The sequence below is a fragment of the Kwoniella dendrophila genome, chromosome 9 (genome assembly GCF_036810415.1).
Source record: "Kwoniella dendrophila CBS 6074 chromosome 9, complete sequence".
Classification (NCBI taxonomy): Eukaryota; Fungi; Basidiomycota; class Tremellomycetes; order Tremellales; family Cryptococcaceae; genus Kwoniella; species Kwoniella dendrophila.
The window spans coordinates 218738-242813 of record NC_089484.1 but is presented as its reverse complement, the minus strand read 5'-3'; the positions used below and the strand labels follow the sequence as shown (position 1 = coordinate 242813).

The window sequence follows — 24076 nt, the reverse complement described above, 5'->3', positions numbered from 1 at the left end:
ACACTCGAACGGTTGAGGAGACAAACCTTTCCATGCCCACGAACCGGACCCTATTTCTCTAGCAGATTGATGCAACATCTATTGATTTTTCACCTTGTTTTCTTTCAGCAACACCTTTTTCAGTTACGACGCAACCTAGATTGTCAAAAAGATTATCGCAAATTACATATGATTAGCTAACATCATTTTACGTCATATGTATGTGTCTCAATGAGTTTGGGAGATTAAATTATGAAAAGGGTTTGAAAGGTTAAGAACAGCTTTGAAAAACTCACTTATTAATTCAGCAGGTGTAACATCAAAAGAAGGATTATAAACTTTTTGCCAAGGTTTGTCGCCTTCTCCTACACCTTCAGGTGTAATTCTAACTACACTTAATTTACCAGTTTCTAAGTTTAATCCTCTTACTTGTGTAGCTTCAACTGATGGTCTTTGTTCAATGTGAATACTGATAAAATAGAGGTGAGATTAGCTTTATACCCCGGAAGAAAGAATGTAATATGATACTGATTAGTGCCAACAAGATGAAGACAACGACAACTCACTCAGCACCAGTTGATAAAGATAAATCAATTGTTGTTACAGGTGCAACAACCATAAATGGTATGTTATGTCTTTGAGCTAGAACTGCTGCTTGATAGGTGCCGATCTAATGAGAAATCAATATATATAAGCATATGCATATACTGCATGATCAACCATTGAAAAGTTTATTCTTAACTCACTTTGTTAGCGGTATCACCGTTCTTTACTACTCTATCAGCACCGACTATCACACCATCAATATCCTCATGTTGGAATAATGATCCAAGCATTGTATCACCTATCAGACAAGTACGAAGAATAGTGTTAGTGTTCACTGAACCAGACCTGAATCGGTGGAGACTATTTTACTTACAGATCATACAAGCAGGTATTTCCAAAGTGGTCAACTCTAAACTTGTTAATCTTGAACCTTGGTGATAAGGTGTAGTCTGAGCATAATAAGCTGTATCTAATTGTTCATTTTCAAATAAAGCTGTTATAACTCCGATTGCAGTACCGTAGCCCTATTTCAATACATTGTAATATAAGCATTCTGCTAATACTCTTTGATATGATAGTAAATCAAGGTGGACTGGATTTGACAGATACTATATATAACTCACTGAAGTTGCTAAACTACCAGTATTACAAACAGTAACAACTTTTAATGATTTTTTATTTTCATTTCCTCTTTGTTCAAATAACCAATCTGCACCTAATTTACCCATTTTCATATTTCTTTCTAAATCTTCTTCATGTACATCTTGACAAATTTGTTTTACTTTTTCTACTATATCATCTTCTTCTCCTTCTTTATATGACGAAAGATAATTACGTATTCTATTCATAGCTTCAGATAAATTTACTGCAGTTGGTCTTGATGATTGTAAATAATCACATTTTTCTTTAATCCAATTTATAATTTCTTCTTTTGATTTTGAAGAGAATGTTTCACATTTTGATAAAGTTGATTTTAAAGATAATGCAGCTAAACTTGCTATAGCTGGTGCACCCCGGATTTTCATTGTTTTTATAGCATCAAATGCTTCTTCAGGTGTAGATATCGGTATCCATTTTACTGAATGACTATAAACATATATACGTCCATCAGCTAATTCATCTTGACTGAGTATATCAAGTTCATTATTGATGGAATCTAGATGTGATGACTTACGGAAGTAATAGTTGATCAACAATTTCAACTTGACCAGATTTATCAATTCTAATTGAAGTCATCATATCTGGTAAAGGTTTTTTACCTGAAGGAGCTTGAGCAACCATTTTGTCAAACTTCTACGTGTTGCTTTAGTATTTTTCAAGGCTCCAGAGACAATTTTCTTGTTATTGTGCTATGTTGTACACAGACAGAGGCAAAAAAATAAGGAAGAAGAAGAAGAAGAGATAGCTGCATGCTGGAATCAAGCACGTTTGGGTATACATTTTTCGAAAATATCGAATCTCCATCTCAGGCACTGCTGCTCCTACAGCTTACAGAGAAAGCTAATTGCGATAACGACTTGAATCGTAATTGAGTTGCCACTGAATCGTAATTAGTATTAGGATTGATTTTGTTGACAGGAAAGAGAATACAATTAGTGGGGCTCCTATTTCTACTATACCTCTGCTATGAGGAGAACCTCGAGTGATGTAGGTGAACAACCATGACAATAATATCGATAACTTTGATCAATCCCACAATTTATGCCTACAACCCCAACCAACATAAGTCAGGATTGATTATAGGCACCTTACGAAAGTGTGGAAGAGTATACACTGTTTAATTGACCTACCCTTTCCCTCGTTGACATGGCACCCAGTATCCTTGCGTGCGGCTCAAATGCTGCATCTCATCTAGCTATCAACCATCCAGACGATGTTTCAGTTTTGACTTCTACAGTGTATCATCCTTCTTTACCTCCCATTTCGAATTCTTCTCAAATAGTAGATTTAATTTTAACTTCCGCTCATTCACTTCTTTTGATATCACCGGAAACATCGCCAGATGAAACCAGACCTAGGAATATACTACTAGGAGCAGGGACCAATAAATTCGGACAATTAGGACCAAGATGCGCATTATGGGATGATATCAAACCTGAATCAAGATGGAAACCGCTTAATTTACTTAATTCAGCTGGAATAGAAGGTAATTGGGAACCTGTCCAGATAGCTTCAACTTGGACTACAAGTTTTGTAGTATATCAGCGATTTATCGCTTCTAAACCAGTAAATGAAAGTACAGAATCTGGTTCAAGCTCAACAATCAGTAACAATGATCTTAATAAGCTTTTACAGGAAAACGACAATGTAGGACAGATTGTCATTTCCTGCGGGTCAAATGATTTTGGTGAATTAGGATCTTCCTCAAAATCACCTTTGATTCTAGATGCACCAGCAGAAATACCAATTTCTCAAGCGTCTCAAAAACCCACTATAGTAGATCTAGGTTTGAAAGCAGATGAAAGAGTACAACTCATTAAAGGAGGTCAGAGGCATGTTATAGCTGTAATCAATGATAAAAAGAATCAGCAAAAAGTTATAGGTTGGGGTGCAAGTAGGAAAGGTGAATTAGATCCTTCCTCGACATTATCGCACAATCTTTCAGTGGGATCTTCTATCTCCACAAGTAAAGGCAAAGGTAAAGGTAAAGCTGTCTCTAGGTTGGCCATATCATCTCCTACAGTAATCAATCTACCTATACAGCATGGAGACAGAATTATAGATATTTCCTTAGGCGCTTCACACACTTTAGCGCTACTTTCTAATGGAACTGTATTAGCTTGGGGAAGTAACCTGAAAGGTCAAATTAGTGGTATACATGAATTGAAAGATATAAAAAGTATAGCGGCAACATGGGGTGGATCGTATTTCCTGACGAAATCAGATCAAGTTTATTCACAAGGTTCAAATTCACATTCTCAATTACTTCGTGGTGGAATAGAAGTTAACTCAGAAATAGGTCAAATTGATTTACCTAAAGGATGGAAACCAAAGGATATCTTTGCTGGTTCCGAACATCTGCTCGTGCATATGATAAAAGATAACGGAGAATCGCAAGAAGAAGAAGAAGAAGGATTATGGACTGGTGGTTGGAATGAACATGGTAATCTTGGTTTAGGTGATCAAGCAGATAGATCGAATTTACAAAAAGTTGATTTCAGAGGCAAGATAAATGGGTTATGGGGAGGTTGTGCAAGTACTTGGGTATGGACAGACTAACCACCAGTCTAGCGATGAAGCTTTAATGCCTAATGACTATAATGCAAGAGATCAGTATTTAGTAATGATTATAATTATTTCCTGATAATGTAAATCCATAGGTGATCCAAGCGTAACCTCACATCACCTGATCATGTATGCGGCCATACATTGACGCACGGACCACTTAACCCCACAAATAAGGAACAAAAAGAATCAAAAGTTGTGTATCAAACTAAAATCAATCTTTTAACCCTTCATTCAACAAAAAGCGACTTTTGATAACCTGCAACAATGATAACAACAAAACGATTATCTATCAACTTCTAACTCATGTATAAGGGATACCATCCTATAGGTTTCAAGGTCAATAGCCAAAACTCATACAATTAAAAAGCTACAATGCATGTCAAAAAGCGAATTATTCAACTACTTGTACGTGCAAAACATATGTATATACACGACAACATGGGAATCATCTCTGCATCAATTCCCCCCACTTTCTTCATTTCACCATCAATTATACACATCTACTCTCGATTCACCCTAAACATCGATCCTTCGATACCCTTTATACCTGCAAAGCTTGTCATCTCGGACTTGATATCGTGGTTCCCAATAATTTCTGTGAAGACAATCCTCTTCCTATCGTATTTTCTTGTTCATCAACGTTCAACGACTTTTAGGCGAACTCTTCAAGAAAACTGGGCCCTTCTCGATCTAGTATTTATCTGTTTGATATAGTTTAGCGCTAGGCCAGACACGAGGTAGAGGTGTCACCTGAATGCCCTGAAGGTGAATCTTTTAGGTCATCTCGCTTGTTGTTGAATTAGGTATATGAAAGTACGACACATACATGTTGGAAGAACTTAGCTTACGGCTAACTTGCTGAACAGACATACCACTATCTACCATAACATATACGTTTTTTCTTGTACAACTATCTCGCACATTTATATTTATATTCAAATCGATATCATATCCACGACATGACCGCACTCCCTCCTGCACCTTCACCTGCACCTGTACCATTACCAAAGTCAAGAAATGCACCAAATGCGCCAAATGCTCCTCCTGGAGGAAAAAAGTATTCTGAAGGAAGTATGTATGAGGATTTATCACCCGAAGATGTAGAAGCATGGCACAGACGATATGCAGAATTCAAGAAATGGAGACAGGAAATACCTAGTAGACATCAAGATGGCCATTTAGGGATAGGTACAGGAAGTACGCCAAGTTTAGGTGTCGGTTCAGCAGATTGGAATTGGGTTGAACCTTCTGAATGTGGTACTATACCTACAACAATAATTGAAAGAGCTTGGGAAACCGCAAGATCAAGAACGAATAATTTAGCTCAAGATCAAGGCCAAGGTCATTTAGGTCCTCAAGCTGAACCTCCCGCACCGAATCCACCGAAATCACATTCAGTCCAAAACAACAATCAATCTACAAAAAGTAAATCAAACCTCAATATAAAAGCTAGAGTAGAAACTTTATCGGGATCTGAAACACCTCCTTCTCAACCCGCTTCGAGACCAAATACAATCAGACCACCCTTATCACAGAGAACTGTTATTCCTCAAAATACATTGAACACCCATCATCGTCCGACCATACCACTCAAAACCCCTACTATTGAAATTCAACCTCCTTCCAGTAAAACACCCACTCAAGTACAGCAGCCCCCTCAGAACCTAAGGAGAGCATCAAATCCGGCTAAGAGTCGCGATGTACCATCTAAGGCCCCAAACGCCCCTGTCAAGGCTACTTCTTCCCCTAAACCCAATCGTCCGTCTCCTACACCACTTCTTGCTTATCCACCTAGTCATACAAAACAACTATCTGAACAAAAGATCCCTTCTCATTCCTCTTCCGTCACCAGATCTGGTGAGCCTGGAAAGCAGTTGATACCATCACCGACATCATCAACGCAATATGCAGAAAGAGAAGCTTATATCGCCTCCGCATTATCATTACCCCTAGAGATGTTAACAGAAACAGAAGGTCCACTTCCACCAGTCGTACCCTCCAGCTCACAACTCACAACTGGTCGATTGGATTCTTTGTTGGGAAGAAATCATAATGATAGTAGAACCAAAGGTAGTCAAAGGTCTGCTGGAAGTGGGACCACTCTACCATCTGTCAAAAGCGATAAGGCAACGCAGAGAACACCGGGTTATCAGGATACAGGGGCGAATCAATTGGCTAGAAGCAAGACTACGTCAGCTATTCCGACTAAAAGTGAAATTAGCGGAAAAGGACCAGTAAATCATACAGGACATCGCTATGAGGTGAGTTTGATTGCCAGGAAACCTCGATGTGAGTCATTCACGTTTACTCACGTGCATTTCGTTCACTAGGATTCGATTTATCTCTCAGTGCCCGGCGTGCTTAATGCAAGGTCGAGAACACCGTCTGATGCTACTATCGATCAAGCAGTCAATCGACCTCTACCACATTCAACGCATAATTTGTCTCGAGCTTCAACAGTATCTCCGATCAAATCAAACGGTAACGTGACACAGGTACCATCTCAAAAGAGTCAACGATCAGCCCACTCCGCAACGTCTAAGACTACAGTCATTCTAGCCGTTCGAAAACCTTTGCCCTCATCAAAAGCTACAACAGCGAGCGATGCAAATCCTTCCAAGCATGCGGCAAACATCAAAAACATCCCCGAAGTCTCAAAGCCAGCTGCAAGATTAGTGCCTTCCAATGCTACTATTATACAAGCCAGGCAAATACCATTACCGGCTACCACAGGTCGTACAACTACTATGCGATCTTCTAATTCAGTTAATGACCGTGCTCAAATACCTCAAGATCAACCATTATCACCTATAGCACTCCTTGCCGATAGTATGATAACAATGAAGAAAGGTTCAGCACCTACACATAGACAACAAATGCCTCTGCCTCGTCCAGCTTTAACACCTCAAGCGTCATGTGATGGTCTTACTCAAGCCACTTCTTTAGGAAGGAAACATAGAGATCCATCCGTAGGCGATCTAACGGCTCATTTCGAACCAACTATGTATCCGCTACCACCCAGTGGTGCTACTTTCTTTTCCAGTCCAGAGAATATAGGCAATTTGGTGAGTTCAAATCGATTAGAACGAAGTTTATACAAAGCTGAATTTGTTTGCTAAGCCTCCGAGACCAGCCGATGGTCATGAAGTTGCCTTCACTACTGTTGAATATATACCTCCTGAATCCCTTCATTCCACCAATGCAACCTCAATTTCTGTAGCTCAACCTCCAGCCAAACTCAGATCGACCAAATCCACTATCCCGCCAACTCCTGCTGTTAGAGCTGCAGCTATACCTCTACCGGCGTCAACAGTCGTGATTTTGGAAAACTCAACGTCAAGAACTACGCCTTCTGCTCCTCCGTCAAGTTCCGCCTCACCACCTGCGCCTCCTTCACCTCCAGTAACCTCTACCTCTCAACCTGTGCAAGCTATCTCTGCAGCTCGACACTCAAGATATCCTAGCCAGAGTCGCGCAGTACCACCAGCTCTCATTCGTGAACCCAAGGCTACTAGTCAGTCTCGAATTGCACCGGTCGAAGTCATGCAGGATGTGCACCACGATCAAGATCATCCTCATATACACATATCACCTGCACAAGTATCACCATCCCTTGCATCAGACGATGATCATATATCTTTCGAAGTGCCATCTGGGTCACGAGGCAGATTGAGAGTATCGTTGAAGTGGTTGAAAGATGGAGCAAGAACCTCAAGGATGTCATCTCATGGAGGGAGGCTTAGTATAGTGGAAGAAGAGGTACCGCCACCTTTACCTCCCAAGACTTCCAGTCTAATTAGTAGAGTGATAAGCAAAGCTACCCAAAAGGGCAGGACCCCACAGCAAAGCCGGGATTCTCCCATTCAACAAAGCTCTGTAGTTCAGGAGATGCGACACAGTGTGCATGATCACCCTATACCTGTTGACCAAAGGCCAGAACTATCACCGCCTCCAACCAAGAGGGAGAATGCTAAATCGCCATCGCCAGATAAAGAATTTATGAATCATAATCAAGGTCAACAGCAACATCATCATCAACAACCTCGAGCGACTCCATACTACAACCCTTACTATTCTGGTGCGACATTACCTGCTTATGCACCTGCAGTTCCACCTACAATGCCTCAAGTGTATAACATGTTCTCCCCTCCTACGGCTTATCCTCAACCTGGTTTACCCAATTGGTCAAGAACTGTCAACGGTAATTATAGACCAGCTCATCCTCGTACTCAACATGATATGATGAGACGAGACCTGCCCCCGAATCCTTCGTCGCCAGCTAGAGAAAGTGTTGATCCACCCTCTGATATCGAACCTCCCCTTCCCGCTTCACCTTTAGGTCCACCTCAGCCGGAATATACACCTCAAATGCCCGCTTTTGATAGTTACAAGACCACTATGCAACGACCTGAACAGGGTTACTGGAACAACATGTCAAGACCTTCCATATGGCAGCGTGTATTACGTAGACCCTCTCAAATAGGTCAAGAAGATAACTTAGGTCCAGATGATAGTGTAACAATCAGAAATTGGAGAAAAGGTGTAGCACCTGGTGGAAGGGCTCCAACGATGTTACCTAAAACACCAACTGTTTCACCTGATAGACCAAATCCCGGTAGATCTACAATGGCTCCTACCGCATACCTCGGCCAGAATGGTACATATAGTGGACCAGGAACGACTCTGTATAATGCTAGACTTGGGTATTCTGGTTCGACAGGGAGAAGAACAAGAGATTCACCAAGTGTATGGGAAAAAATGATTTCCAGACATAGAACTAATCAAGACACCCATCAACCATCTTTTAAAAGGAAAACGGGTTTAACTCACTCTAACCCTCTTGCGGTTCCGCTCAATCAATCCCAAAGGAGGTATGACAGAGATATAAGAAGGAAAGAAAGAGAGGAACGGTATAATCGAAGACAAAAAGAGAAAGAAGAAAGGCGAAAGCAACGAGCAGCAAGACGAGATCAAAGAGCTAATCTACTTAGTGATCCTCAACATGGACTTAGGAGAGAACATTTCCTTAGAGTTGATCAAAGAGATAAACCGCTCGATGTTGGTGGGAATCAGAGAGCTGGTAGATCAGGTACTTTGGTCGGCGACTGGGTTGGCAAGTTTGGGATGGGTAGAACTAGAGAACAAGTGAGTTTTGCTTGCTTGGGCTTTCTTCATATAGTTTGAAGCGACGCTGATCTAACCTCTTCAATCATCTAGTGTTCAAATTCTGATTCACAAGTAAGGAATTATCCGCAACCTAAATTATGGAAACATCGGTTGAAACTCGACAAAAGAACGGCTCAATCTCGGCCACCAATGCAAGATCAAAATCCATATTCGAGACCATTACCTGATCCAACTCAAGGACTAGGACCAAGAAGAGGCGAAAATAAGACATTCAAGAGATCAATGAGAAGGATAGATAGACTTGGTCCAACCACTAACAACCTATCTCAAATCAGGCCGCCCCAAGAATGAGAGGAATAATCGGGAGATTTAATATGGGTAGGGATGCTGGATGGAGTGGAGACGGGGCGAATGTGAGGAGATGATAGATAAATAGCATAATTCTAAGTATCATAATACATAAATACATATCTACCTCTGTAATCATCTATGTAGAAATATAACGATATATGTATATTCTGTGAGCCTCTATATATATATATATATACCTATGTAGGTTGTGTTGATTTCACTCCCGTGGATGCAAGTGTCATTTTTCACCTATTGAAGACACAACCTATCAACCAACCATCCCATTGAGTAGTAGATGTGGATAAAAGATTCTGAGCCATGGAGGACAGTTGCCAGATTTGAGTCAAATTCAATTTGATTTCCTCCAACAACGATAATCAAGATTTCGACTCCTTTGAGAACTTGTTGATGGACCTAATTTCTGACTAAAAGAAGAAGCGACCTGCTATCTCTTCCAAAGAACATCTTGTTTAAGTTAAAACTATGTTTTAAATTGAGCAATAACTACACCAACAACCATACCTCCGTCATGACTTAAACTACCTAGTAAATCGAATTTATTACGATTTTCTTCTTTTGTTGGAGTTAAAATCAATGAACCTGATTTATGATTTTTCGTAATTTGTAGATCTTGCCATGTCAGTCTGGATAAGTGGGAAGATAGTGATTTATATGTTGCTTCTTTCAATGCCCATCTGGAAATCCGGTTCAACTTCTAGAATCAGCAGTTTATAAATGGTGATAATGAGTGATAAAGACTTTGCTCACCTTGATGATAAGAATCGTAATTGTTTATCTATCAATCCAATTTCACCACTTTCTCCATTTTCGACTCTCGACTTTGCTTCTGTAGTTGTCTTCAATTCGCTAAATAACTCATATTCATTCGGTGTACAGATTCTCTTAGCTAATTTATAAGGATCCCTTCTTAATAGTAAAGTGCGAAATCTCGTTAGAGATAAAATATCAATCCCTATACCAGCTATCATTGAGTACAGACGAGTCTAGGATATTCGATATCAAATCTTCTGTTAATGTTTTGTCTTCTTTCCACAAGTTTTAACCCAGTTTGATCGTCCTTTTAAAGACGAGTTTGACTATAAATATGCCGACCTCTTATTCATGTACTCGTATTGATTGACATACAAATCAAAATCACAGATAAAACGCGTCGAAGCGCAAGTATGGTAGAGACCATATTTTGTGATTAGAAATTCAGGGTAAAAAATCAGAAAAATATACAAGACGAGCAGTTTTGACGCGTTCGATCGATGATTCAATCGATAACGTTAACATTGACCGACATGAACATGACGAGGACATTAGCAAGAGGTGTTGTTGTAGCATATCTCGTTTCGTATTTAGAAATTGGAGCCATTTACTCCATAATATAACATATACATCTGGTGAAGTATCAGGAGCAATCCGTGTGAATAGTTTGGCAAAATGGACGATGAAGATAATGATTAGTGAGTTGATCATACCTCTGCCTGTTATACTATCCGATCCTTGTAGGCTAATTCGCGAGACTTGATTTTAGCGAACTTGAAAGACAGAAGACCATAGCGGAAAATCGATTATTATTAGATTCTTTAGGATTAGATCCATCAGGTGCATCTAAAATACCAGGATCTAAATCATCTACATCATCATCTTCTATAATCAAATCAAAGGCTAAACCCAATTCAACGAAAAGAAAACAAGCTCCAAGTTCGGCTATACAAGATGAAGGACCTAGAAGAAGATCAGGTAGATTAGCAGGATTAGAAGCTGATAGTGAAACTTTAAAAGTTAAATTAGAAGAAGAAGAAAAAGAAAGACAAGTTTTAAGAATTTTAAGTAAAAAAGAAAGAAAACCATTAATGAATATAGGTGAAATGATTGAAGATCCAAAAGATGGTGAAGTGGATGATTTAGTAAGTATTACTTTGGATTTTAGACATCCACTGTATTCTCTTTCTCAATTTTCAAATAAAGAATTGATATCAATCAATTTTATAAATTGAACGTTGACTAATAACATTCATTTTTAATGAAATAAACTTATGTAGGAAAAATACTTATCATCGATATCACTCTTATCTAATCCACGTAAATACCCTTCAGAAACAGACAAAGATTCACCAAAAGATATATACTCAGATTCAGATAGTATACCGACTGAAGTGAATAGATTGAAATCAGCTTTCAAAAATATGGAATTAAAAGCAAATGCAAAAGTTACAAGTGATAGAGTATTTAGTATGATTATACATCCTGAAAAAACCAAAACTTTGGTTTTAGTAGGTGATAAATCTGGTCAATTAGGAATGTGAGTCTGATAATCACAATCTGATATGTTCATCAATCGGATTCTACGAGAACGATTATGCTGTCTTACTGATTCATATCTGAAATCTCATTTCGCACATCAGATGGGATGCTCTTGGTCAATCAGCAGAAAAAATCAAATCTGAAGATGATACAAACGGTGTTGAAGGTGAAGAAGAAGAAGAAGATGAGAATTTCGAAGGTAGAGTTTGGAAAGTACAAGCACATGCTAGAAGTGCCATAACTAGTATGAAGGTTGATCCTGTAAATGGGTCTGGGGTGAGTCTCGAGAGCTCAAACATAATCGGTTGGAATGGTGATGTATATAAAGAAAAGCATAACCTAACAAACCTTTTGTTTGTCAATTAGTTATTCTCATCATCATACGATTGTTCACTTCGTCATTTATCATTTTCAACTTTGAAATCAACAGAAATATTTTCCTTCCAAAATGAAAATCAGCTGGTGACACATTTTGATTTATTACCTAATGGTCAAGAAGCTTGGATAGCAGATAGAAATGGTGGTTTAACGCATTGTGATTTTCGTGAAAATAACAAAAGACATAATAATGAGAGACGTAGATGGATCGTACAGGAGGAAGGGAGAGCAGCTAAATTAGGTGGTTTAAGTGTTAATCGTAAGTCAAAACTCGTCAGATCGTCTTGCTATTATTATGGGTATACTAATAACTGATTATCTCCGTGACCTTTTGCCATATTTTAGCACTTATGCCTCAGTTTATCATTACGGCAGGTAATGATCAGCACTTAAGATTATGGGATACAAGAGTATTATCATCTATACCAACGAAAAAACCAGATTCACTTCCTATACCTTCTGCAAAGACCGAGTCTAATGGAGACGGTAACGATTCAGCCCGTGATACACATTTAACTGGTGAAGCGGAATACGAAGAAGTATCTAAGTATATGTCTAGTAAGAAAGGTTCTGGTTTGATGAGAGGTAGTTGGCAACATGGGAAAAGTTGTAGTTCAGCATATTGGGATCCTTGGGGGAAAAAGATTTTAACAACAAGTTATGATGATAAATTGAGAATTTGGTCAATCAATCCTTCTAAATTGGAATCACCAATACAGTTTAACCCTATTAAACAAATACCCCATAATTGTCAAACTGGTAGATGGTTAACTATTTTAAGAGCTCAATGGTCTTTGAATATGGATTATATACCACATTTTACTGTTGGTAATATGAAAAGAAGTCTTGATGTCGTTGCTGCAAATGGTGATAAAATTTGTCAATTATGGAATGAAGCGTAAGTTTTGGTTTTTTCGTTTGTGTAGAGTATCATCCTGAACAAAATGCTGATATGTATATTCCTTATCCCATTCATGTTAACAGAGTTACAGCTGTACCTGCTGTTACAGCTTCTCATCCAAGTATTGTAGATCATGTTGTTGGTGGAAATACAAGTGGAAGAGTGCAATTGTGGGGATCAGGTAGTTCTTGATTCTTGTCATTGCTAATGGACCGATAACAGTAACTACCTTGTAATCTATAATGTATATTTCAAATACAACAGCGAATCGCGTGAGTCGATGGACATATTGTAGCATATCCACTTCATCTTCTTTCCCCCTTCTCCTCGCCCCTTCTTCCCCTTCCTTTGCCCGTATCCTTCTATGGCGCTTTGTCGAGGTCACCTCCATGCCAGCCCTCAAGGCTCCCTTCGTCTTGTCACCTTTAGCTCATCCATGCCCTCCTGCTCTTCGTGTTGACCAGATCGAAGAATACTGTACTATATATATGATTATCGGCATGAGTTTGTTTGTCACCTTTTGAGATGTATTCATTCGGACAACCCGGTCAGGCACCGGTTACATGGCATGCGAGAGATCTCCCAAATAAATAGTGGAACTTGGTATCGACTAGGGTTACTAAGCATTCTAGCGATAACACTCTTCTTCTTTCACTTTCCATGGCTTTATCATTGCAATAAACACCCCAAATCATAGTTGTTCCGGTAACAGTGAGAGCAATTGGAAGCTCATCTTAACAAATTCTGGATAGCGATTTCAACATGCCGGAAACAACACCCGAACGACCCTGGATCGAAACCCCTTTACTCGAATCAGCTAGTTTCTCTAAGATATGTGGATGGTAAGTGTTTATACAAAATCTGTTGGTTGTCGTTCGATTCATGATTCTGATAACTTGATCATATTCTTAAACATACAGCCGAGTCTTTCTGAAATTGGAGAATCTGCAACCTAGTAAATCATTCAAATCAAGGTAAATTTGTATTTCGTTAAGTACAAAACCATCACACTCTAAGACCAAGATTGGTTCAGGCTAATATCAAGCTTCTTCATCTTCTTTCAAATAGAGGTATAGGAAATTTCATTGTAGAATCAATCAAAAAAAGCTCAAAGTCAAGTGATAAAAAAGGAGAACCACATTTTTACATATCATCAGGTGGAAACGCAGGTTTAGCATGTGTCACAGCATCAAATACATTAGGATATAAATCAACTGTTGTTGTTCCATTTTCAACAAAACAATATATGATTGAGAAATTAAAAATTCAAGGTGCAGATGTAATTCAACATGGTGAAACTTGGTTTCATGCAGATAAATATTTACGTGAAGAATTATTAAATAAAGATTCTAATGGAGTTTATGTACCTCCATTCGATCATCCTGATGTATGGACAGGAGCTTCAACAATGGTTAAAGAATGGGAATCACAATTATCCATTATAGATGGTGGATTAAATCATCATAACGAAAAAACTCAAGCAGATGTTGTGATTTGTTCAGTTGGTGGTGGTGGTTTATTTACAGGTTTAATGCAAGGTTTAGAAGAAACTCCTAATTCAAAAACAAAAATGATTGCAGTTGAAACTAAAGGTGCAGATAGCTTATATCAATCGATTCAAGCTGGTAAATTAGTAACTTTACCTGGAATAACTTCAATAGCAACTTCTTTAGGTGCAATTAAAGTTTGCGAAAAAGCTTTTGAATATGCTAATAAATCTGAAAAAGTAAAATCTGTTGTAGTTGAAGATAAACAAGCTGTTAAAGCCTTATTAAGATTCGCAAGTGAAGAAGGTATGATTGTTGAACCTGCTTGTGGTGCAACTTTAGCTATAGCGTATGAGAATCAGTTGAAAGATCTGATCCCAAACTTGAACAAAGATTCAAAGGTCGTTTTGGTTGTTTGCGGTGGATCGGCGTTTAATTTAGGTTTGTTAGAAGAATGGAAAACTACTTATGCTTAGAATAGCAACTCAAAATCTAGATCGAGATTAGAGCGGATAGAATCTACATGATGAGATACATCACGCTTAGACAATATATATACAGGTTATGAATTATTAAATTGATAAGGTGAAATAATGCATTGATACCATGTACAAATTATAGAAGAATACGGCGGTACATTACATCTTCAACCACAATGACATTAGTTTAGGATACGTTAGAGAGTTACCATCCTTTCATTTGTGATGTAAAACGTAAAACGAAACCCCTTTGAACTTATCCTTAATACGCCAATCCTTTCCACAATCGAGTATAAGGAGATCGTTTTGGTAAGAAACCATGATCACAATGAACAAGCTGTGAAGTGAGAATTGCCAACAAACCTTATCAATTGCTATCGACTATGACTCAAGTCTGTAAATCTTCATTCACTCGTTGATCTATCTTACAAAATATCACCTCAAAACAAAAAGGTTTGACACACGTAGTGCTCTAGTACAAGTACAAAAAGTCACCATACTGACTGAAGACAGAATCCAAGCAAGTAAATAAAAGCATAAAACCAAAGAACTACTCACTAAAACCAAAACACTAACCATTAGTCTGATCTTCAAGCTGTTCAATTGGAATGTCTGTCAGAAAATTCTTAGCTTCACCACCTCGATACTTCCTAATCATTACCAAAATCGCAGTACCTCTCTTAGCGATATTAACCATTTTATTCATACTTTTACCAGGTATTTCAGGTCCACAATCTAATTTTTATTGGTTACAAGTTAAATATAAAAGTCAAAATCATATCCAAAATTCAACATCCTTACCACTGATAAATCAATCTTCCTTAAGCAACAAAGATGATGATGGTGATCACTACAGTTCATCCATCAGCGATAATCAAGTTAATAATGTCACTAGCGAAATTTGGAATTTGGGTGGGTTGGGTACCTGTATGATTGGCGATGGAGTGTGAGTTACAGCTATCGAGTTCCTAATCAAGTGAATGCCGTGTCGAGTAGTGTACAGCACGCTAATATTACTTATTTCTCACTATGCTTACTTTGAATATATTTTCACACACTCACAGATGTCAAAAAAGCGAGGTTATACCGTTATACTACAAGCCCATACAGCAAGTTTTACAATTACATATGGCCAGTAAGTTTAGGTTTCTATGTCCCTTTCTCGCATTTAAGTTAGTCATCTCTGCATTGGAAGCGAGAAAATCAGAATAGAGAATTTGTATAGTTGGACAACAACTTCCTCGCTAATGACAGTCTCTCCGTATTGTTGTAGTATCGACAATAGTATTCGTCATTTCAATATCTTCATATGCCCTCTTTCGATTCCCCCATAACAATCTTTCAAAAAGATACAGTACTTTATTACCTCTATCTGGACCTTTCTTCTGTTGTATAGTCCTCATCACCGATCTATGTATTGCGCATTCATTGGAAATTAAAGATAACGTTTTGGAAATCAAGAGATTGGGAAGTTTCTGGTTGTAAGTCTTTCTTTTCTGTCACCCACTGTGTTCTTACTGCTCAATCAGTCGAAATTCCTTCCGCAATGTACGCTGATTCACACTTCTTGCCCACTGATTTAGGGGAACGGTATCTTTCGTTTTTTCAACTATATGGTGTATCTTTGCTGAATTGGAAGGATCATATATTCGGCAGAGGTATAACGAATTTGTCAGATCTCAGAGAAGAAAAGCTGAACCTGAACCTGAAACAGGTTTAGGTGAAAAAGCCATCCAAGGTATATCGAATATATGGCCTTGGAAAGGTCAAGCAGCCACACATAATGGCAAATCTAGGTCATATGCAAAGGAAGTAGGTCGAAGTGATAGTCGTAAAGGTGGCAAACATCATCATAATGACGGGCACCAAAGAGGAAGTGTTAGAGGTAATGTTAGACCCAACTCAAGTCGACGAAAAAGAGAGAGTGTTTGATCCTGCATCATATAGAGTTATCCGCTATAAAAGTGTATATGATATTTATCTGTCAGCCAATCAAAACTCGTGATAGCCAAGTCTGAGAACGTATTGCTGCGATATGCAGTTTGGTTGTACCTTGTATATACATTCGTTTGTAAATCATGTCATCGATGATTGTGTGTGTCCAAGATGATGTCATGTGCACACAATCCAATTACACCTGTATGTTCTTGCAGCAGCAGAAGATGAGCAAGAATATTGGCTAACGAAGGTTCCCAGAAGAACCAATTGTGAAGTTACAATGTTACAAATTACATGCCAAAAATGTAAATGTATTTATAAAATGCTACATATCAAAATCATCAACAGGATGCTAAAGAATATGGTATAGTGAGAAAGGACATATGCGGCTTTCCGATCGATCTTCTATTTATCCTATATCGTAATATATCTACGACTCTCCCTCCTTCATAACATTGAAGTTCCCAAATGAAAAAGCCTAATGAGATCCTCTTACACTATGAGCACTTGAAACAACGCCTTGTTGAGGAGGTCTATTATGCTGTTGATTCTGTGGAGGAGGGAATTTAAGGAATTGGACGTGAGAATCATCACTTGTGAAAATGACTTGTTGCCTTGTAAATCTTGAAACCATCATTGATGGCGGTGGTGGCATTCCATATGATCCTTGACCTGGTGGTGGTCTAGGTCTCATACTACCTGGTTGTTGTTGTTGTGGTTGTGGTGGGAAATATCCTTGTTGATTTGGTGCTTGGGGATGATATTGATTTGTTAGTGGCGGTGGTCTACCATATGCATGTCCTGTTGGTCCAGGTGGTGGATACATTAGTTGTCTATTAGGTTGAATTGCCATTGGTGCATTTACTCTTGATGGTGGTGTATCAGCGAATAAACATTGTATATTTGATCCAGGAATGATTTGAACAAGATGTCCAGTCTCAACATGATGTACTTCGATGAATGTCGGTTCGAACGCTATCACGTAAGGGTATTGCAGTGCTAGAAAAGGAAAGTCAGTAAGAAGAGTGACGCTGTGGATGATGTCTATGATAATAAAAACTTACCAAAAGCAGTAGGTAAACCTTCCCATACAATAGCCCATTTGGGTCTAGATCTCCAACCATTTTTGTTGACGTAAAAAGCGAATTCTAACACATCATTGCAACGTGAGCACTTTCGTCAATATGTGATGGCATCCATCAAGCACAACTCACCATCATAACAGAGTAAGAAATCCTCTTCTATCCTGTAAATGGCTATAGGTCTGACATTATCCCTTTTCAAGACAAAATCTAAACTTGCATCTGAAGGATCTAATAAGCCTTGCATATCCAAAGTTTCAAGATCAACAATCTCGAAACCTTTTGTACATCCAACACATAGTTTTGTCTTCAAGAAGTGGACTGAGGAAGATTCTGTAGGTATATAGAATTCCTTTAACGAGTAATCGAAATATATCAGCCTACCTTCGTCGTGGATTATCTTCATTGCACTGGTAAAATGAACGCGAGAAACTTACTTTGAATAATTTCAAAGCATCATCTCTACCATTTAATCTTTTCATAAAACCACCTGGAGCTTTTTTACCTGATCTTTGAGATTGATCTATAGGTTCCATAACTTTTATTGTTGAACTTAATGTAGAAGATTTTACAATAGCGATTAAAGTTTTACCTAAACATATACCAGATTTGATGAAACTCGTATGACTTGAAATCCTTTTACCTCTTTTCAAAGCAGAATTTGCATCATTTGGATCTAAACAATCTAATGGGAATGTTGTTACACATCTTTCGTGTAAAACAATTAGTAATTGAAATTCTTCAATAACATCAACTTGTGTAACATCTAATAAATTTATTACTTTAATTGGTTCACGTAATTTATCATCTCTTAGATTTGAGAAATAAACTCCATCATCTGTTCCGTATATCATTCGATGTCCCATATCTAGAGTCGAACCAGAAAAATTAGCAATTCGCTATGTAACAAAAAGTGAAAGCTAGGAGATCGATTTTCAATAACTCACCATATGGACTAACACAGTTTACCTTTCTCAAACCATTTCCAGTAAAAGTTGTTCCGCCTTCAGTTATAGTCTCGCTAACGAAAACACAACTTCTCTCCCTTAAGATCGTTTGTTGTTTATCAATAGATTCTAACCATTTCTTTCTTGACATATACGTGTCAACCCATAGTTGCATTGAATATCCTTTTTTACCTAGATGAATGACTGTCAATGAAAACCCATGCTTTGATTCTGGTTTAGGTGGATTTGTTAAAGAGGTTTTAGCAGTACCAGTAGTACCGGATGTTGAATTCGATTGTCTTGGCATGAGCTTGTTTGCAGCTCTAGAAGCTGATAGTTTTGATGAGTTGTACGAATCATCCGGTGTGACTAATACAAGTAACTCAAGTGGAATTGGCTGGATGCATGATCAACTTTAGCAAATTACAAGAAACCATTGATTTTTGCAGAGGATGTGTACTCACCCTTCGATATACTTTATATTGTTCGCTCTTTTGAACCCATTTAGGTTTAACAAGTAAGAAAGCATGATCAAATAAGAAACCAAGTAGATCTGCAATTTCTTCTCTATTTCCACCTCTTCTTTTTAGCGGACCTTTGTGTACTAATTCACGAGATTTATCTCTTAATCGAAGGTCCTATAACCGGAAACATAGGACAAACCGGTCAGTCAATATTATGAAGAGCTGCAAATTGATTGAAAACTTACAATATGTTCACCTGGTCTAAATACTAAACTTTGTTCAATTTGAGCTAATTCAAAGATATTTTCAGATTTACCTGATTCGATATTTACTTTAGTTAAAAAAGATCTGATCAATTTAATAACTTTTGGTAAATCAATTTTATCTTGATGATCATCTGGTGTATATTTTAAGACGGCTTCTAATAATAAAGGATATCTACCTAATCTTGTTGTTGGTTTTGTTAAATAACCATTTAATTCTAATTTTCTTGATTCAGGTTTACGTTCAGTTTCATCAACAAATTTTTGAAAATTTGGATTAGATCCTTTTTCTTTTTCAAATTCATATTTACCAAATAATTGATGTGATCCATAAACAACAAAAGGTTCAAATAATGGTACTCTTTCTAAGAATAAATCACCAATTCCAGATACAACAGGTTCTTTCTTTTGTCTTTTCGTCAATTTTTCTGCTAACGGATGATTAACTGCTAATACATCGTGCACATTCCAAAATACCTGTCTGACAAAATCGTCCCTCCTCTTCGCATCAATGACATCGGATGTGCGAAGTGGTTTAACCCATGACTATAGCAAAGTTAAAAAAATATCAGCATATACTCCTACACTACTACCATATAGCAGCACTCTACACTCACATCACGTAAATATTCCAAATCTCTCACGAAATCTCTTTCAGTGTAAATAACCTCATTGATAGCTTCTTGCCGTTTCTTTTCTGTATCATCTACACTATCCAGGATTTCTTGAGACACCGAATGTATCCATAGAGTACCCGTTTCCTATTTACACATGATTAGCGATAAGCATTGCGATTACGCAAGCAACCTTTCACTCACTTTGACATCAACTATACTTTCTTGACTCAATTTTCTAGATAAACCAGGTTGTGGTTTCATATTTAATCTTTTCATCTGTTCTAACCTTCTTGGACAATTGATAGAATAACATAGTCTTTCTCTTGAACAAGTTGGCGAATAACAATCAGTTAATAAAGTAAATACACCAACAGGTAAATCATCCTCTGTTTCACCATCTTCTCCGACTACACCTTGTCCACCATTGTTACCACCTGGAGTAAGAGCTGGATCCCAAAGATGCGATTTGGTTGTCGATTTAGGCGAAGCTAAAGTCGTTGTTGACGTAGCAGGTGTAGAATGATGATTAAGAGAAGAAGCTGATATGTGTCCACCATCAGAAGTAGCATTCATCGAACCTGAATCCGAATTACCTTGTCCACCTATAGGGGGTCTTGTCATTCCACCAGCTGATGATCTAAAGTTGTTTGCACTTCCTACAGAAGACATTCGACCTAATCCAGCATGTTCAGATATCGGACTGTTCTGAGCAGTATTTCCTCCATTCATGAACGGAGCAGCCGTCAATCTTTCTTTAAATTGATAAACTTCATGAGGATTATCTCTCAACCGGTGATCATATGTCACATCATGAAAGAATTTTTGAGCATCCAAAGCTCGACCCAGTAGTAATGCTAAATTCCTATCAGGTGTTTTGATGATATCCGCTATTATTCCTACAGCTGTTCTACCATCAAACGAGTCTTTATACGTTATACCATCTTTCACTAATTCCGATAAGTTCAGTAGCTGTTTAAAGGCTTCCGCTACTTGTGATAATAAGGCTGGATATATTGGCGGTAATGACTGTAGTATCGCTGCCCTCGCTGTCGAAGTACTTCTCGTCAATGTACCCGATAAAGAACGCTGTGAGGACAATGGCGTTGGGAAGGCAAATGATGAGGGAGGGGCACCAGTGGGATTCGACCTTCTTTGCGATCCATGACCTATAGATTCCGATCTCATTGATTGAACTACGTCTTTTCGAGATGTCGATGATCCAGAAAATGATGTAGCTCGGGCGTCAAATGCTGTAACAGATGGAGCAGCTCCAGGAGGTAATGGTGAATCAGTTGCTGGAAGAGGCAAAGATACTGTTGATTCCATAGATTTCCTTCCCGATAATCTCCTTTGAGCATGAACAGCGAATCCTGAATCTGATCCTGTAGGGGTTGTTGGAGAACTGAATGATTCTTGTACATTGGAAGAGGAGTCAATCTGTGATAATGGCCTGCGAAAGATATTCAGTGCAAGCCGAACAAGAAACTTAGCAAGCAAATAAAGTACTTACGCCATATATGGTCTTCCAGCTGTTGTTGTGTACACACTACTGGCTATAGACGAATCTGAAGCCATTCTCTTATGCATTGATGCACCTGAATTACTAGAGAAAGATCCGTGACGTTGTTCAGCCTTGGGTGGTATGGGAGGAGCTTGCGCAGTCTGACGAGCTACGAACGGCGTGGTAATCAGGATTGTCAGCATTCTTTGTTCCGTTCGACAGGACATTGACCACTCACCGAAATAGTCTGGAGCAGAATTACTTCCAGAGCTCGACGATAAGCCAAAATCATCTAATAATCCTTTCTTAGGCGAAGTTTCAAATGCTAATTTACCTAAAGCTTGACCTATATAATCAGGTGTCGAAGAACCACTTCTATCATACTCATCTATAACTGAATTTGTGATCCCCGAACCTAGAGGTGGAGAACGAGATTGTGAATGAGATTGAGAAGTTGCGGTAGACATTGGTTTATGGAAAGAAGTACTTGATGTCGATGTGGGTAGACGTGAACTAGAAGATCCTGTCGTAGAGAATGAATGCATTGAATCTGCTGTAGTATTTGGTATTGAAGGTGCGGGCGAAGCTGCTGCTCTGTGTGGAAAAATCGCTGATGCTGGTGATGCCATACTTCCATTTCCATTTCCATTACTATAACCTTGAGAAGCCTGATATGCCTGTGCAGGTGTTAATCCTTGTTGTCTTATCGTTCCGGATCCACTTGGTATTCTATTTGTATTCGGTTGAGGGGCAGGAAAAGCTGTTGTAGGATTTGAAGGTAGTCGACCTGTTCTAGGAGGTGGAGGTGATATAGTATCTGGATTTGGAGAATAATAAGATGCTGAGGATGTGGCTGAATAAGTTGACGGAGCTAAAGATGCTCTGCGATCAGGTAGATCGCCCACCTGATAAAGGCAAAGACATTCTGTATATTAGTATTTCTGTTTAGGCTAGGGGAGTGATGATGATTGTCGATTGTGATAAATAGATTTCCTGACCGAACTTACCGGCATTCCATAAGCGCTAGAAGCATAACCTTGACTAACTTTTCTACCATAAGTACTACTATTCTGACTATCATATGGTCTACCATAAATTCCTCCCTCGTTTTGTATTGGAGCTGGTCCTGAAGGAGGTAAGGAAGGTTGATATATGTGTTGTTGTGGAAAATGTTGTCTGGGTGGAGGGGGAGCAGCAGCAGCGTATGAAGTCCCAGGTGGATAACTTGGTTGAGCTGGGTTCAAATAGTTTGATGAAGATGATTGTTGAGGTGGACCATTGTTATATGATCCATATTGATTTCCTGCTGAAGCAGATGACGAAGGGGGATGTGGATTTGGTCCATGACCTAAATGATGACCCGCTGCAGGTCTACCGAATATATTTTCGAATAATTCATTTCTTTGATTAGCTGTTGGTGGTGCAGCACCTGGTCTACCTCCAGCTGATTGTTGTGTTGGTCGTGATCTAGGTCCAGAAGGCGGCATTATGTTATTTTCTACCTAAATTTCACCAAGAATACATTTGCGTTCCTTCGTATCAAGAGAAGATCAAATAATTTGTCGAATTCGTTCAGAGTTGTTTTGTGGTCTCTATAAATCTCGTTTTTTGTGTGTAGTCATTAGGAATGATTATGTTTGTCGTATGCTATTCGTAGATGGATAGAATGGTTGTATGCGAATATCAATATTGCCTGCGTTCTAACAAGTCTATGCAGTAAGTAGATTGACGATAAAGAGATAGAGATATACCATGTAGTTGTATGTAGATATGATATGGGTGCGTGCTGCTCGTGCTGCTTTTCAGGGTAAACATCCATAACTCATTACCACATAAAACATAAATATAGTACCATTGATTTGTGGCGTTTCATACCTTGACACTTGGTATCAATAGGTTACATATCGACAAATGTCTAATTGGGCAAACAATGAAGCTATACATAAAGAGTACAGTACTCAGATTATCAATCCATAATGAAGATCATGAAGAGACCAAGATCGATCAAGTATGATTAATCTGCTGCGACAAAGATATTATTTACATAAAAAACAGTCATCGTCTTAATCTACCCGTATTACACTCGGTCATCGGCGCCACGCGACGCGTCAAAGTTGTTCTTCTACCTCTGAAATTTACATGATTTCAAGTCGTCGATAATGCAGAAATTTCACTTAGCTCCTGTACAATAGATCGCCTTCAAGTAGAAGTCGGAATCTAAACTAAGTCAGCAGAGTATGCCAGAAAATTCGTGTGCGTTGCCTGACATTTGCCGGTCGTATGCTTAAGAACACCTTTAAGTAGATAGGTTAGAAGGATAAGAGGGAGGAGTAAATATAATAACAGGAGCGTCTACCTAGGTCACGTGGCAAATGTCATCGGTTGTAATCTCGGAGATCTATCTGTCTTCAGTATGCTTTGTCTACTTGAACACTTGAACTCGCTCGTCAGAAACATAGAGCATGGAATCACCAT

General features: G+C 38.5%; 8 protein-coding genes across 8 annotated transcripts; 5 read left to right on the top strand and 3 right to left on the bottom strand.

Moving 5' to 3' along the window:
• Window positions 1-58: 58 nt before the first annotated feature.
• L201_006517 (methylthioribose-1-phosphate isomerase) lies at window positions 59-1806 on the bottom strand (the record flags this gene model as incomplete). The annotated part of the gene is made up of 7 exons (XM_066222236.1): window positions 59-135; window positions 276-448; window positions 546-649; window positions 726-823; window positions 899-1049; window positions 1149-1611; window positions 1700-1806. The coding sequence occupies 7 exons, from the start codon at window positions 1804-1806 to the stop codon at window positions 59-61; spliced, it is 1173 nt and encodes a 390-aa protein (XP_066078333.1).
• Window positions 1807-2331: 525 nt separating this feature from the next.
• On the top strand, window positions 2332-3744 carry L201_006516 (uncharacterized protein; the record flags this gene model as incomplete). The annotated part of the gene is made up of 1 exon (XM_066222235.1): window positions 2332-3744. One exon carries the CDS (start codon window positions 2332-2334, stop codon window positions 3742-3744), a length of 1413 nt encoding a protein of 470 aa, XP_066078332.1.
• Window positions 3745-4712: 968 nt separating this feature from the next.
• Window positions 4713-9231, top strand: L201_006515 (uncharacterized protein; the record flags this gene model as incomplete). Its single annotated transcript, XM_066222234.1, has 4 exons — window positions 4713-6014; window positions 6084-6818; window positions 6874-8898; window positions 8971-9231. 4 exons carry the CDS (start codon window positions 4713-4715, stop codon window positions 9229-9231), a joined length of 4323 nt encoding a protein of 1440 aa, XP_066078331.1.
• Window positions 9232-9712: 481 nt separating this feature from the next.
• L201_006514 (uncharacterized protein) lies at window positions 9713-10220 on the bottom strand (the record flags this gene model as incomplete). The annotated part of the gene is made up of 2 exons (XM_066222233.1): window positions 9713-9926; window positions 10000-10220. The coding sequence occupies 2 exons, from the start codon at window positions 10218-10220 to the stop codon at window positions 9713-9715; spliced, it is 435 nt and encodes a 144-aa protein (XP_066078330.1).
• A 457-nt stretch (window positions 10221-10677) lies between these two features.
• L201_006513 (uncharacterized protein) lies at window positions 10678-13015 on the top strand (the record flags this gene model as incomplete). Its single annotated transcript, XM_066222232.1, has 7 exons — window positions 10678-10700; window positions 10772-11147; window positions 11283-11542; window positions 11646-11820; window positions 11911-12181; window positions 12268-12820; window positions 12907-13015. 7 exons carry the CDS (start codon window positions 10678-10680, stop codon window positions 13013-13015), a joined length of 1767 nt encoding a protein of 588 aa, XP_066078329.1.
• A 570-nt stretch (window positions 13016-13585) lies between these two features.
• On the top strand, window positions 13586-14786 carry L201_006512 (uncharacterized protein; the record flags this gene model as incomplete). Its single annotated transcript, XM_066222231.1, has 3 exons — window positions 13586-13665; window positions 13744-13797; window positions 13892-14786. 3 exons carry the CDS (start codon window positions 13586-13588, stop codon window positions 14784-14786), a joined length of 1029 nt encoding a protein of 342 aa, XP_066078328.1.
• A 611-nt stretch (window positions 14787-15397) lies between these two features.
• Window positions 15398-16721, top strand: L201_006511 (uncharacterized protein; the record flags this gene model as incomplete). The annotated part of the gene is made up of 4 exons (XM_066222230.1): window positions 15398-15735; window positions 15854-15924; window positions 16063-16270; window positions 16373-16721. 4 exons carry the CDS (start codon window positions 15398-15400, stop codon window positions 16719-16721), a joined length of 966 nt encoding a protein of 321 aa, XP_066078327.1.
• Window positions 16722-17205: 484 nt separating this feature from the next.
• Window positions 17206-23088, bottom strand: L201_006510 (uncharacterized protein; the record flags this gene model as incomplete). The annotated part of the gene is made up of 12 exons (XM_066222229.1): window positions 17206-17726; window positions 17792-17875; window positions 17942-18161; window positions 18247-18677; window positions 18757-19153; window positions 19221-19394; window positions 19466-20029; window positions 20101-20244; window positions 20302-21550; window positions 21611-21770; window positions 21840-22506; window positions 22609-23088. 12 exons carry the CDS (start codon window positions 23086-23088, stop codon window positions 17206-17208), a joined length of 5091 nt encoding a protein of 1696 aa, XP_066078326.1.
• Between the last annotated feature and the right edge of the window lie 988 nt (window positions 23089-24076).